This window comes from Lineus longissimus, chromosome 17 (genome assembly GCF_910592395.1).
Source record: "Lineus longissimus chromosome 17, tnLinLong1.2, whole genome shotgun sequence".
NCBI lineage: Eukaryota > Metazoa > Nemertea > Pilidiophora > Heteronemertea > Lineidae > Lineus > Lineus longissimus.
Window position 1 is genome coordinate 11,588,051 of NC_088324.1, and position 13,738 is coordinate 11,601,788.

Sequence of the window (13,738 nt, forward strand, 5' to 3'; positions counted from 1 at the left end):
ATAAAATGGGGTCATTGTATACAGTGGTACTGTATTACCCCGATGAGAAGCAAGTACGTCCCCCACTCTCAGCCAAGATATTTGTGCGTGCACCGGTTTGACTACGGGCTGAAGTTGACGATGTACTCCTGACGGAGCCATTGGGTTCTTCGCCCGCTCATTGACCAAGGCATAGTGACCTGGAGACAGTGACCGGGTTAGCACTGGCTGGTCGAAGGACATATTCACAGGGCGTCCATTCGCAACTTCTCATCTTTCAGGTACTACCCATTCACGTGGACCAAGTCTTACCCAGCAACCTCCCCCTACGTAGCGTGGGGTACCAACCCACCGCAGATTCAGGAGATGTGTGCAATGGTAACCAGATATCCTACACCACACCAGATCTCAGAACTGGTAATGATGCTGCCCATTCGCAACAGGTTTAACCGCCGTCATGCCCCTTTGATTTTGCCATTCAACGCCACCATCGGGACACAGGCCTCAAATTGAGGGATGGGCGGTAATGATTATTTCAGACCGATCAGAATGTCACAAGCCCAGAGCGAAATCACCAGACAGTTATATGGAGTTACACCAAAAGGCTGACCCCTCACTTCATTTGTAAATAGGTGTTGGATATTTTTGTCACATTCAATGGACCCAGTCCAACAATCTCTGGAGGGACCTTCAGTGCGGCAAATCGCATAGGTTTTTAAAAGTGATAACAAAAGGTCACTCCACTGAGCTAAGCTGCAGTTACTTATAAAATACCAGGTGTGGTTATTGGGACACCCTAATCTGAGAGCCAAGAGCCGCGAGCACCGTTTTTTTACAGTACAGATATGCAGAGTACCGGTAGGCCCTAGTGATAGTGTATCACTACGCTATCTCATTGCTTGAATTGGCAAATTTCAATTAAGAATTCACAAATTTGCGCAATATGCCTTTTTAAAACAATTTTGATTGCACTATTTGCACAAGGCTACATGATACGGCAGGAATGACAAACACGTGTGAGTAAGCAGGGTGTGAAGTGCAGACTCAATGTACACTGTACCCGCCGTATTGTATAGACGGCGTAACAACAGTATGATAAAAAATCTTGGCATGGTAGACTGTTAACAATACCGCTATCCAGCCGGCGATGTCTTACGACGTCATAAACGGTTACAAAATAAATCCATTTTTTATCAAGTAGGGTACCTGTAGGCTTAGGATTCCCAAAGATAATAATTATATACATTCAAGCCTATTCCTTTTCTTTGGCTTTTGGCTCATCTGGTGGCACTTAATTGGCTCTTTAACGGAGTCTTGGCTCTTGGCTCTCAGATTAGGGTATCCCGTGGATATTCCATTGTACAATCTTTACTCCAATAACCAGATTTACAACTTTTCAAATCACATACTACTACAGAGCACTAACTACACAGTTATAGGCCAAAATGGGCCTGCTCGTGGTCAAGTAGAATCACCGAAACTATCCTCAAATGAGCCATTGAATGCGACATGTAACAAGCAACACTAATTTACAAAGGATGTGAAAGAGTTAACCGTTTGACGGAATGCCACATAACTATCAGGTAATCTCCCTCTGAACTGGTGACAATCGGACTGGCCTGAAATTCTCATTATCGTCCACTCCTCAATAAAAATCCAAATAAAATGGGGTCATTGTATACAGTGGTACTGTATTACCCCGATGAGAAGCAAGTACGTCCCCCACTCTCAGCCAAGATATTTGTGCGTGCACCGGTTTGACTACGGGCTGAAGTTGACGATGTACTCCTGACGGAGCCATTGGGTTCTTCGCCCGCTCATTGACCGAGGCATGGTGACCTGGAGACAGTGACCGGGTTAGCACTGGCTGGTCGAAGGACATATTCACAGGGCGTCCATTCGCAACTTCTCATCTTTCAGGTACTACCCATTCACGTGGACCAAGTCTTACCCAGCAACCTCCCCCTACGTAGCGTGGGGTACCAACCCACCGCAGATTCAGGAGATGTGTGCAATGGTAACCAGATATCCTACACCACACCAGATCTCAGAACTGGTAATGATGCTGCCCATTCGCAACAGGTTTAACCGCCGTCATGCCCCTTTGATTTTGCCATTCAACGCCACCATCGGGACACAGGCCTCAAATTGAGGGATGGGCGGTAATGATTATTTCAGACCGATCAGAATGTCACAAGCCCAGAGCGAAATCACCAGACAGTTATATGGAGTTACACCAAAAGGCTGACCCCTCACTTCATTTGTAAACAGGTGTTGGGTATTTTTGTCACATTCAATGGACCCAGTCCAACAATCTCTGGAGGGACCTTCAGTGTGGCAAATCGCATTTGAATGTAAAATCTTCACTACACTACCTAAGCTACAGCAGCTGGAATATCGGGACAAAACTTTTTTGCCTCTCTGAAGTACCACTCCCAATTTTGTTTGTCTTTATCCTTGAACACCAAAACTAACTCTAAAACTAGCCAACAAGAGAGATCTAACCACTATATTCTTTCTCGGCATCCAGGAGTTTGACGGTTTGAGGAGTGGTACTTTCTCTGCATCCAGGAGTTTGACGGTTTGAGGAGTGGTACTTCTTAGAGGCCAAAAAGTTTTGTCCCGATATTCCACTGAGGAGTCAATCATAGTCCTACAGAATTAAAAGATAACTTTTGAACCCTTAGGCCTAAATTGAAAAGAGTTCCTTCTCAGTTGAGCAAGTGAAAGTCCAGATATTGTTGGTGCTGTCTTCCACAATTTTCCTCATGCCCAGGATGTCCTGCACGTACTTCACCATCCGATGTCCTTACCAGGGAACAAGCTGAAATAATGACGAGGACTGATGGTGAGAAGAAGAGAAAGATTATTTACGTCGTTCAATTTTCTGTAAAGTGCATTTCAATGATCTCATTTTGCTCTAATTTTACTGTGTAGGTGTAGTAGTCTTTCCGACCGCAATTGATCCTTCACTCTTAAGGTTAAGAGGGTCTATGACACTCAATTCATGCCCTATACAGTGGAACCTCCTTTTTCTATCACCTCCGTTTGTGTTGGCAGGACTCTCTTTATCATGGTCCCAAATGGGTCTTGTCATAAGCAATTTCTAAGCATGCCTTAATAAGTAAAGAGAGCAACTAGAAGACAAATGACAATAAAATGGGCGACTATGAGCCATGGAGGACAACGTAAAGATGTGATGGAATGCTGTTCTAGACAAGCACATTCTAGACAAGCACAGGAAATGCTTTCTCACCACCCTACATCCAGCATAGATGACATCTTCTCCAGTCAGAATGGCAGGGGTCCTATTGTTTAGTTGTTGACAGCGATTTGGATCTGCAACTCATGGTCAAAGTCATCCTTTTCCATGTCCAGATTGTTTTACGAGAGAAGTCATGATTCTCTACCAGCTTCAATTGCCCGAGGACTTCCAGAAGGGGTGCTGAAAATGACAACTCGCTTTTAACTTTTGATTCTGACGTCTTCTACCAAGACACTACCAAGACAGACTGTTTAAGAAACAGCACAAAGAAGTGCTCCGGGCAGACTTACTAATCTGGGTGGATGCACCCCAATTTCTAATGCAACTGTAGAAATGGAACCCCGTGAATTGATCGCAGCAGTCTGGTCTCTGGAGGCCGGTTGTGACTTTGTCCACACTAAATGACCAATTTTTAACGACTGCAAATTATAATCTGAATCAAATACCACAGACTATCATATCGTACAACTGTAACTTTACCAGTTTTACTACTGAGAAGTGTGTTATGAATTTGTTCTTATTATCATAAACATTCTGTTGCGCACTTGCTTTCTGATACATCTCTATGATTAGCATGCAGGCAGGATATTGTGTTTTCTATCATACACAGGTTGACCATGCACACTAACCTTGTTTCCAGTCAGATATTGCTGATTCCGTTGATCGAAAAGAAACGCCGGGGGAGGAATGTTGGTAGTGATGTGCTGCCAACCCTCACAGAGCATGTGGACTGATCTTGGCTTGGTTACCAGTAGGACGATTTGCATTGAGCCTTGATGTGGCCTTTGCTCTTTTCCAGTTTTGGTCGTCAGGTGGGTGTGCTGGAAACCACAGTGTAAGTTTGATTTCATCACATTCATGTCATTGACAATGTTCGAATCTGATGAAACACTCAAAGCCAACACCAGTATACCCAGCAGAGACTGCAGTCTGTGGTGATCTGATCTTGAGGAGGCTTTGGTTCATGATATGAGCAGAAATCTTGGCCACATATTCTTTTGACCCGGATTTATTGAAAAGTTCAATGCTTTAAAAGATTTTCAACCAGTTTAGGGCCTGCAAAGAACAGTTTCCTTAAGAGAAATATTTGCATCTTTACCAGTTTTCAGCCTCCCTATTCAGGATCTCACCGGCTGTGTATGGACCGATACAACAGACAATTCATTGTTTTTAGGTTGCATCTCTCCTTCCCATCTTTCTTGAAACCATACAATTAGAACGCATAAATTTGTGACCAGTTATTAATGATTCTTAATCTCGGTGTGATTCTCTGATTTCTTTTTCATACCCTTTTCACGTAGTTTTTTTAATTTCTGAATACTTAATCAGCACTCAGCCACTGTGTAACATTGGCACTGCCCAAACCAAGCTACTTTGTCCTTCTACTGTATGGTGCAGAGACTCTTTTGTGCAACCTCAGTGACAATTCAACTTCATATCTATTTCAAACTTAAAACTTGGAATACCTTTAAAAACTTAAAGAAAAATCCATTAGTTCCCACTGGAACCACCTTGATCAGTTCTGCTATTGGTGGCACTGGTAACATGGCGGGAATTACAGATGTAGTCGTTAAATTATAGATGCAGGTGACGCCTGGTGTTTAGGGGCGAGAACTGTCTCTCAGCAGCTTTGAAATCCCTATCCTCCGACCTCAAAACCATTAGTCCCTTTGACATCCTCATCGCGTTCCTCCTTTTGTTGACTGGCTCTTTCTTGGCAATGTTGCCCCAACTGAGGTGGCTACCTTGTTGACATGTGGCAAGGCATCCTATTTGCAAAGACATAGCCTCTCTATCAGAGGCCTATTTTATGCTGCTGTTAAGTTTATATTGTCCAGCGGTTAATGCAATTTGGGTGTGAACATTGGGTTGTCCTCTGCCTAACTCCAATTTTTCGTCCCAGTGTTGGCAAGCTATCACTGTCACAAGTTCATTGACATCGCTGTTTCTGCAGCTCTTTACACTGTATCTCTGAGATCACAGGCAAGAAAGTCATTTATCTGTATATTTACAGCAAGTGAATTTGTCACCAAACAAACTGACATGGAGGCACTTCATGGGGGCACATAAGTCCCATGCAACCCCTTTTTTACAGTCTGTCTATCGATACTTAGCCATGCCCAGCCAAACCCCTTCGTCGTTTTCTCCTGTCATATGGTGCTGGGTCTCTCTTGGACAGCGTCGATGACATCCATGCCCTTGATGATCTGGGAACAGGCTGGGAAAAAAAGACTATTGTAGACTATTCACTATTCACACAAGACAAACATGGACCACTGCCATGGCAGCCAGCTTGACCTCAAGTCAATTCACATTTTGGATTTGGAGGCAACTGAAAGACACTTGTCTCTTTGAACACAACACTGATCTTGCCAGGGATAACTATGGACCCTGTCCCGAGTCATAATCTTTTATGAGTCTGTCTTTGACCGCCAAAGGATGGCCCACAAAAGACGTTTCAATTGCTAAAGTTATCTTATATTGGGATCCTGGTTGAAAAATGTTACCTCAATATGTTCACGTATAAATTGATCCTTCCTAGAAATACGGGATGGCAGCGAGGTCAAGTGAAACCATAGCTCTGTACTTGTCATAATACCAGGAGATACAGGTCTGGCCAGGCTGCCTGCAATAAAACAATTCAAATTTTTGTTGAATATTGAAATGTATCTGACCAGTCATGGTCACATCCATAAGCCAGACGGACGAAGGCCGAGTCACTGGGCCAATAAACCAAACAACAGCCGCCTAACTTTTGTGGCCTTTTCGAGTCTCTTTGGACACATTACAGATCTCATGTCCTTGTCAGGGGTACCCTTGGACTCTGCCTCGATTCGTCCCCAACAGACACAACCTTCTATGTTTCATCTGTCTTTAACCGCCCAAGGATGGCCCACAAAAGACCTTAGGTTTAAATTGCTTAGTTACCTTATACGGGCATCCTGGATGAGCTTTTGTCTTTAAAAGGCCGATTTTAGATGAATCAAGTGTCAAACAAACACCATACCTCAATAATGTCCACGTTTGAATTGTTCCTTTCTAGAAATATGAATGGCAGTGAGGTGAAGTGAAACCATATAGCTCCATTCTTGCCATTATACTATGAAATATGCCTCTGGCCAGGCTATCTGCAACGAAACAATTCAAAAGTTTTATGCTGAATATTGAACTGACTTGTCATGGTCACATCCATACGCCAGATGGCCAAAAAAAGAGTCACTAGGCAAACGAACCCAACTGGCACCTAAATGTAGTCGCACAAAAATGGTCATCCTTCCTTGGTGGAGAAATTCTCCCTGAATAAATAATACATGACAACCCCAAGTGCACAGCCAACGTTAAAAATGAAGGGAAACATCCAGAATCTCCTCTATGTCCAACCCTTAATTGTATTGGTGTAATTCTTCACACATAATGTACAACTGTGGTTGTCCTCCTCAGGCACAACTTTGAAATGTTTCATGGCCCTGCACTAAGTCGTTCTTGGACTATAAAGTATGTCATCCCTGGAGGTAGGGAGAAGGCAACAATTCAGGTTGAAATCATGTTAAATGTTACCTTGACATGCTCTTGAACTGAACTATTGCTTGGAAGTGGGGATGGCGAATAGGTGACATGAATCCATAGCTCTGCACTGGCCATAACACAATTGGAGAGACATCTCTTGGCCAGGCTGTCTGCAATAAAACAATATGCTTATTTTTAACGGACAGTGGTTATCATGAGAATCCATGTGGAAACTTTTGTAGAGGCAGTTACTCTCAGTTGAAAACTAATAAACTGTGTTTTACTAATGTTTTTTGAATCAATTTATCCCTGCACTTCCAACGGTCACCCAAATGCAAATAAGGCTTGGAAGGGGTTGGCAGAGTTTGGGCTGGGTCAAAACTTAGATCATAAAGCCAGCACATGGGAATGTGAAAGGAGTGTGACAATTATTATATATGTGTCAGCTTTCATAAGCCAGAGACACGCCTTATAATATTTGTGCCCAATCTCACTAAATGTCCTAAAAAATTAGGGCTGGTTATAAAGAAAACATGCAATTCTGTGGCAAAAAAAGAACAAGAAAAATATTATCCTTTATTTGCTTCCCCACTAAAGGCAGATCTCCTTAGCATTAACATAAAATTGCAAAAGTATAGAGGCCAAGTTTTATATATTTGGAAACACTCCCAATGCATCTGGGAAACGCATGCACATGGCTAATGCACATGGTCCACATGCATTCGCAATTGCATTGAAACAGTGTATTTTGTTCTCTCACCAACGATTTTTTTGTTCACGTTTTTCACGAGAAAAAACGCTCAAACTACTGATAAAATTCACTTACAAGAAGTGAAAATACTCAAAGAACACAAATATTTGGCTTAGATAACTTGGTCAGGATGCCGGACCGTCCAATCGACATTTGTTTGGGGGGTAACCGGGTTGAGCGTCCACTTGCCAAAAATGTCGGCGCCATTGCCCATCTTTGCGCACCTCCAGAAAAATAACGAAATATGGCATCAAAATTGAAAAACACAATTTACAATCGATCTATGGATGAGCTATGAAATCTAAGCTATCAACTTACCGCCCAATAATGTCTTTGTTCGCGGAAAGAAACGTAAAATCGAAGGTTTTAGCGGAGAAATTTTGAAGCCCCCGCCTCGTGAATTCACCACGTGCAGACGGTTGCGCGATGACGTCATCCTCGGGAGTCCGAAAACAGGATGTGCCGCCTAACGGTAAAAGATGAAACTGAAAGTTTTGATCGAAGATTTCAGTTTCATATTCTCCCGCGAGACAGCACCACCATGACTGTCCGGGTTGGTTGTGACACAATATATGTCTTGACCTTTTTTAGAAAGCACCACCATGGCTGTCCGGGTTGGTTGTGACACAATATGTCTTGACCTTTTTTAGACAGCACCACTGTGGCTGTCCGGGTTGGTTGTGACACAATATGTCTTGACCTTTTTATTTTGGTACCTGGTCAGCAAATGATGCTCCTGTTATTAATCCCGTCAATCTGTCTCTTGAACTGTAGGGTACACAACCGACTTTACATTTCATCATGGCCTTCGGTAAATTTGTCCCCATGGAATGAGAGTCCAAGGGTCCCACCAGGACACAATGACCCGAGCTCACACTGTTCCTAGAGACTGAAGGTCCTAGGGTCCCACCAGGACATGATGACCCGAGCTCCCACTGTCCCTGGAGACTGAAGGTCCTAGGGTCCCACCAGGACATGATGACCCGAGCTCACACTGTCCCTGGAGACTGAAGGTCCTAGGGTCCCACCAGGACATGATGACCCGAGCTCACACTGTCCCTTGAGGATGAGGGTCCTAGGGTCCCACCAGGACATGATGATCCAAACTCACACTGTCCCTGGAGACTGAAGGTCCTAGGGTCCCACTGGGACATGATGACCCGAGCTCACACTGTCCCTTGAAGATGAGGGTTCTAGGGTCCCACCAGGGCATGATAACCCAACGTCACACTGTCCTTCGAGGATGAGGGTACCACCAGGATATGACCCGAGCGCACACTGTCCCTTGAGCATGAGAATGGGGCTCCGAGGGTCACACCAGGACATTATGTTTCCCACAGTCACACTGTCCCTCGAGGATGAGGGTCCCACAAGGATATGATTTCCCTCCTTTACACCGTCTCTTGAGAATACAGGGTCACAAGGTCCCACCAAGGCATGAAGACTCTAGGCCCATTTTTGTCTCTTTACATGAAGACATCATCACAAACTATATCTGTCTAGCTGGTTAGATACTGTTGCAATATTCTGATGTCTCAGAAGTGAATCTACACCTTATCTTATCATATTGCTCATTAACCCTCATTGAACCTGAGGCCACAACAAAATCATTCTACTCACAGATTTGACTTTTTTGGCTGAACATTGAGACATTGTCACAGCCTATGTCTCTTGTGACCACAGTTAGACTGCACATCATAATCCGTATTGCCTCCCTTGCACATCCAAGCAAATAGGTTTATCGATGCGATAACTGGCTGAAACAGTACAACAGTAAATGGAACTGCTGATTAAATTTTAGAATGCAACTTCAAAAGAAAATGATAGTAACCACTGCTAATTCTATAACATATAGCTATAATCAATTTTGAATTGTACTCTATCACAGATAACAAAGTCAACACTGGTGAAAGCAAATGGCAGCAAAATGATCACCGAGTGCTCTTACACAATTTTCATTCACATGATAATACTCCACAAGTTATTAGATCAAAATAACTCGGAACAAAATGACAAGTTTGTAAGTTAAAGCTGAACTAAAACACAATCACCTCCAACAAAAATTAACTCAGAGTCGAGCTAAAAAAGGTTGGCGACATCACAGAATGTGCCACGCCCTCTCTTACTATGTTCAACTGACATCAATATTTGTCTGCAATGTACTTTGAACTTTTTTTTTGTCTTTCCCTTACGTCTCTTTTATCATCGAACACTTTCGCTTATGTCTCTTTTATCATCGAACACTTTCGCTTATGTCTCTTTTATCATCGAACACTATCCCTTATGTCTCTTTTATCATCGAACACTTTCACTTATGTCTCTTTTATCATCGAACACTTTCCCTTATGTCTCTTCGACTTTGATCATTTAACACTTTATAAAAGTTATATTTTCATGATCTGCATGTCATTTTTAAACAACATCATCAGTCACTCGCTGAATCAAAAGCATTTTAGTTCAGCTTTTAATAGTGGCAGTGAAATATATTTCACATATCCCATAAAATACCATAAGATATATAAGTAGATTTAGAGAAAAAATGCCTTGAGACAATGCCAGCTGAACTGGTACAAACCAGTTGTTTACAGAATTTAGAGAAGGTTTCTGAGAACTATTTGAGAATGTACTTCAATGTTCTCAAGAAACTGCATGCGCACATTTTCAGAAGTTTATTACTAATACATCTGTAGTACCCCCTATAGGAGTTCTGTCAACTCTGTAAGTGCCAGCACAACATTATGTCGAAACACTCCTTTTAAAACTAGTAAAAGATGCTTGAACCTGAGGCCACAACAAAATATTTCTACTCACAGATTTGGTCTTTTGTTGGCCAAAATTGGAGACATTGGGTGATATGAATAAAGACTAGCAAATGCTTTTATCTAAATCTCCATGTACATTTACACTAGGCCTTCCTGTACAAAACCGGAGTAAAAGCATTTGCTAGTCTTTATTCATATCACCCCTTGTCACAACCTATGTCTCTCATAACATAGATTTTTAGCGATGCATTGCCTTCAATAGGTTCAAGAGCATCTTTTAAAACTAGTACAGATATTACAACATCCAGAATGCAGAACACTATCGCTTCCTTACAGTGCATGAAAATGTATGGCCGAATACCTCATACGAGGTTCCAAGTACTAGTACATTCAGAATAAACTCAAACAGAACACCCAAAACATCCATTATGTCATTAATGAGCCCTAAAAATATCTCCACCCATCATTCAGTTAAGCCTTGTAATAAGCCAAAGACCTATTTAGTCAATGATGCCATCGACAAGATAGAGGCTCCTTATTTTCAACCGTGAAATCGACAAGTGAAGTCCTTGATAGAGAGATGTCCTGATAAAAGAGGTCAAATTGAATGACAACAACAAGAGACATGACCCCTCTGCTGTATACTTATTATACCATCCATCTTATGCCACCTGATTCTTACCGATACATTGCCTTCAATAGCTTCTTCTGTGCTTCATAGTAACTTTTGAACATGTGCCTGCTCTCAAGTCCCAGTTCCTGCATTGCTTCATCCAAGAGCATCTTTTCCAATTTCCCCGTATCGCCTTTCAAACTGGTCACCTTGTCGTGAAGACGGATAGCTGAACAATCAACATACGAAACATCATTTTCGATCGCAACGTCAATGAAATCTTGAAAACACAGGTATAGTTTCAGTGCTTTTGGCAATGGGAGTGGTTCGAATGCTGACAAAGGTATTGCTTTTGGAATGTCAGGTTTGAGGGAAAGCTTCTTGAAAAAGCTCTTCAGCCTTGATTGCGGTTCAATGGTGACCGTGTTTGTGTGTATCAGCCCCCGTATGGTCAACCGGCACAGACTCATGAGTGGCAAAGGTTCATACAAAGCACATATCAAGTCGCCACCCATGATGGATGCATCGTTACTCAAGTCATAGCCACACGATCGCAGCATCATGATGCTATCCGAATCAGTTTCGTTGACGATCTCCATGACGATTTTCCGATGGACTTTCACTGAAATCCCTCGTACCTGCGACCCGGAACTCATAAGATATCGGAAGATATCCTTGGTGCGTTTATAGACACGCAACATCAGATCAACATTGAATAAGAAGACGAGTCGACAACCATGGTTGATAAGTTCTTTCAGCGTGTGAGTCAATCGTGGAACTGTGTAAACAATGCTTGCAAAATATAGGTAAAATGGGTTGATGTTTTTCAAGTAATCCATGTTCTCGAGTACTGCGATAATCGGCGGTTCCGAGAGACGATCTTTGGCTTCCATGTTGGAACCATGCTCTACCAAATATCTTACTACATCATAATGGTGAGCATTGCAGGCAAAGTATAACGGAGTTCTCCCTGTAACTGGCTCCACAGCATTGACATTGGCCCCGTGTTCAATCAGTATACCGACACAGTCGACATCTCCAAAACGTGCCGCTAGGTGGAGTGCTGTGCAGCCTCCTTGATCTGGTGTCTGTACATTAATACCTTTCTCCAATAGCTTCTCTACACCTTTGTAACTGCCTTTACCCATGCCAACAACTGCATGCAAAAATGGTCCCCGTAGAATGCCATCATCGCCTCGGTAATACTGCTCAACCTTTGCGCCCAATTTGATTAGCAAGTTGACAACATCTGGGTTACAGCTACTACAGGCATAGAGAAGTGGTGGGTACCCCTTCAAGTTACACAAGTCAATGTTCGCACCACATTTGATTAGAAGTTCTGCCAAACCGGTATTTCCGACGATAGAAGCCAAATGAAGTGGCGTGTCAGAGTTGCAATCTTTCAAGTTAATATCAAAAGTTTTCATATCATACAGCATTAGCTCTACATTAGCTCCTGCCTTTGCTTTCATTTCTGGTGTGTAACGGAATTTATAATGTACAATTTTCTGAACTTCGACGGCAGTGTCCTTTTTCAAGCGCTCATCCAGACAGGATTCATCAACGACAAATTCTTCCTCCTCCCCTTCGACATCATCTCCCAAAGCTCCCTTAGTGAGATCGACATACGGGTTACCCTCAGTATAGTTACTCTCACCAACTAAAGATGGCAGCTTTGAGACATCCAAACCATGTACTTTACTCAGATACCGTTCCGCTTCTCTGAAACAACCACCGGCAATGGCAATATGAAGTGGCGATGCAATGTTACAAACCATCGCACAATTTGCCAACAGAACTCGTAATATCAGATAGTTTTTGTTATAATATGCGACATCTAATGGAGACCATCCACCCTCATTGCTATTGACGTCTGCACCACTGTTTATTTGTTTACATAACTGGTATAGTGTCAAGTTCGTCTGATGTTTACGACAAGTATATAAAAATGACCCCATTTCACATGTCATTGGAAACTTTTCATCTCCCTTCATATAATAGGGCCAACTGTTCTCTGGTGATTCTTTCACCCTCGGATATGAATGACCTTGACCTCCTGTTGCCATGTTGATGCTTTCAGAGGAATGTCTTGAAGGGATGTCTAGCAGTCTCTTAACCTGTAGTCTGTTGATCCCAGCTCACAGGTGGTGTACCATTTGAAATGTCCTGAAATTGAAATAAAGAGTTTAATAGGAAAGGACAGACTCTCAAAGACCTTTTAAAAGATGATAATAGTGATGTCTTTGGGCAGGGGTGCCTTGTTCTGGCGGCCGCGGCTATGGTTAGGCAACCTTCCTATAGAGACAACTGTCTTTGGAATTATCTCATCTCCTACTAAGGCACCAATTGGAACCAAACAATTGTGGCACACAAAACAGATAGTAACAGTCATTGATTCAGTTCAACTGATAATAGAGGCACATCATGATAATCAATGCAGTGTACATCATGTACATGTATATAATGTTTCAGACTGCTGTTCATTTCCATGGTTATGTCTGTCATTCAGCAGCTTCTCAAGCCATCTAAAAAACTTCACAGACTTTTATGACACCAAGATATTTAACAAATATATTTGTACAACACATACCGGCCTCATCAAACCTGTTTGATGGAGAGAAATTTGCTAAAAATGTGAAAAATCAATCAATTCTGGTTTAGCATCACTAACACACCTATTGGATAAGAAAGGAACTAGCTGCTGATGATGCTGGAGTGAGGGTGGGAAATTTGAACTTGGCCATACAGTTGCTCCAGATTGCCAGCACATACTGTGTTTATTGATGTGTTAGACAGGAATACCGGCCATCATAACTAATTGGGCGGGAAAATAAAACTGGTCCTCGGAGTCCAGGACATAT

The 13,738-nt window shown here is 42.5% G+C and overlaps 1 protein-coding gene and 1 long non-coding RNA gene across 2 annotated transcripts; both read right to left on the reverse strand.

The window, feature by feature from the left end:
* Nucleotides 1-1,432: 1,432 nt before the first annotated feature.
* Nucleotides 1,433-3,969, reverse strand: LOC135501516 (uncharacterized). Its single transcript, XR_010449601.1, has 3 exons — nt 3,874-3,969; nt 3,236-3,424; nt 1,433-2,803 (listed from the first exon to the last, which is right to left on the reverse strand). It is a non-coding gene; the product is annotated as an uncharacterized LOC135501516 (long non-coding RNA).
* A 6,505-nt stretch (nt 3,970-10,474) lies between these two features.
* On the reverse strand, nt 10,475-13,539 carry LOC135501490 (ankyrin-3-like). Its single transcript, XM_064793631.1, has 2 exons — nt 13,468-13,539; nt 10,475-13,043 (listed from the first exon to the last, which is right to left on the reverse strand). The coding sequence occupies exon 2, from the start codon at nt 12,941-12,943 to the stop codon at nt 10,943-10,945; it is 2,001 nt and encodes a 666-aa protein (XP_064649701.1). The 5' UTR covers nt 12,944-13,043; nt 13,468-13,539; the 3' UTR covers nt 10,475-10,942.
* Between the last annotated feature and the right edge of the window lie 199 nt (nt 13,540-13,738).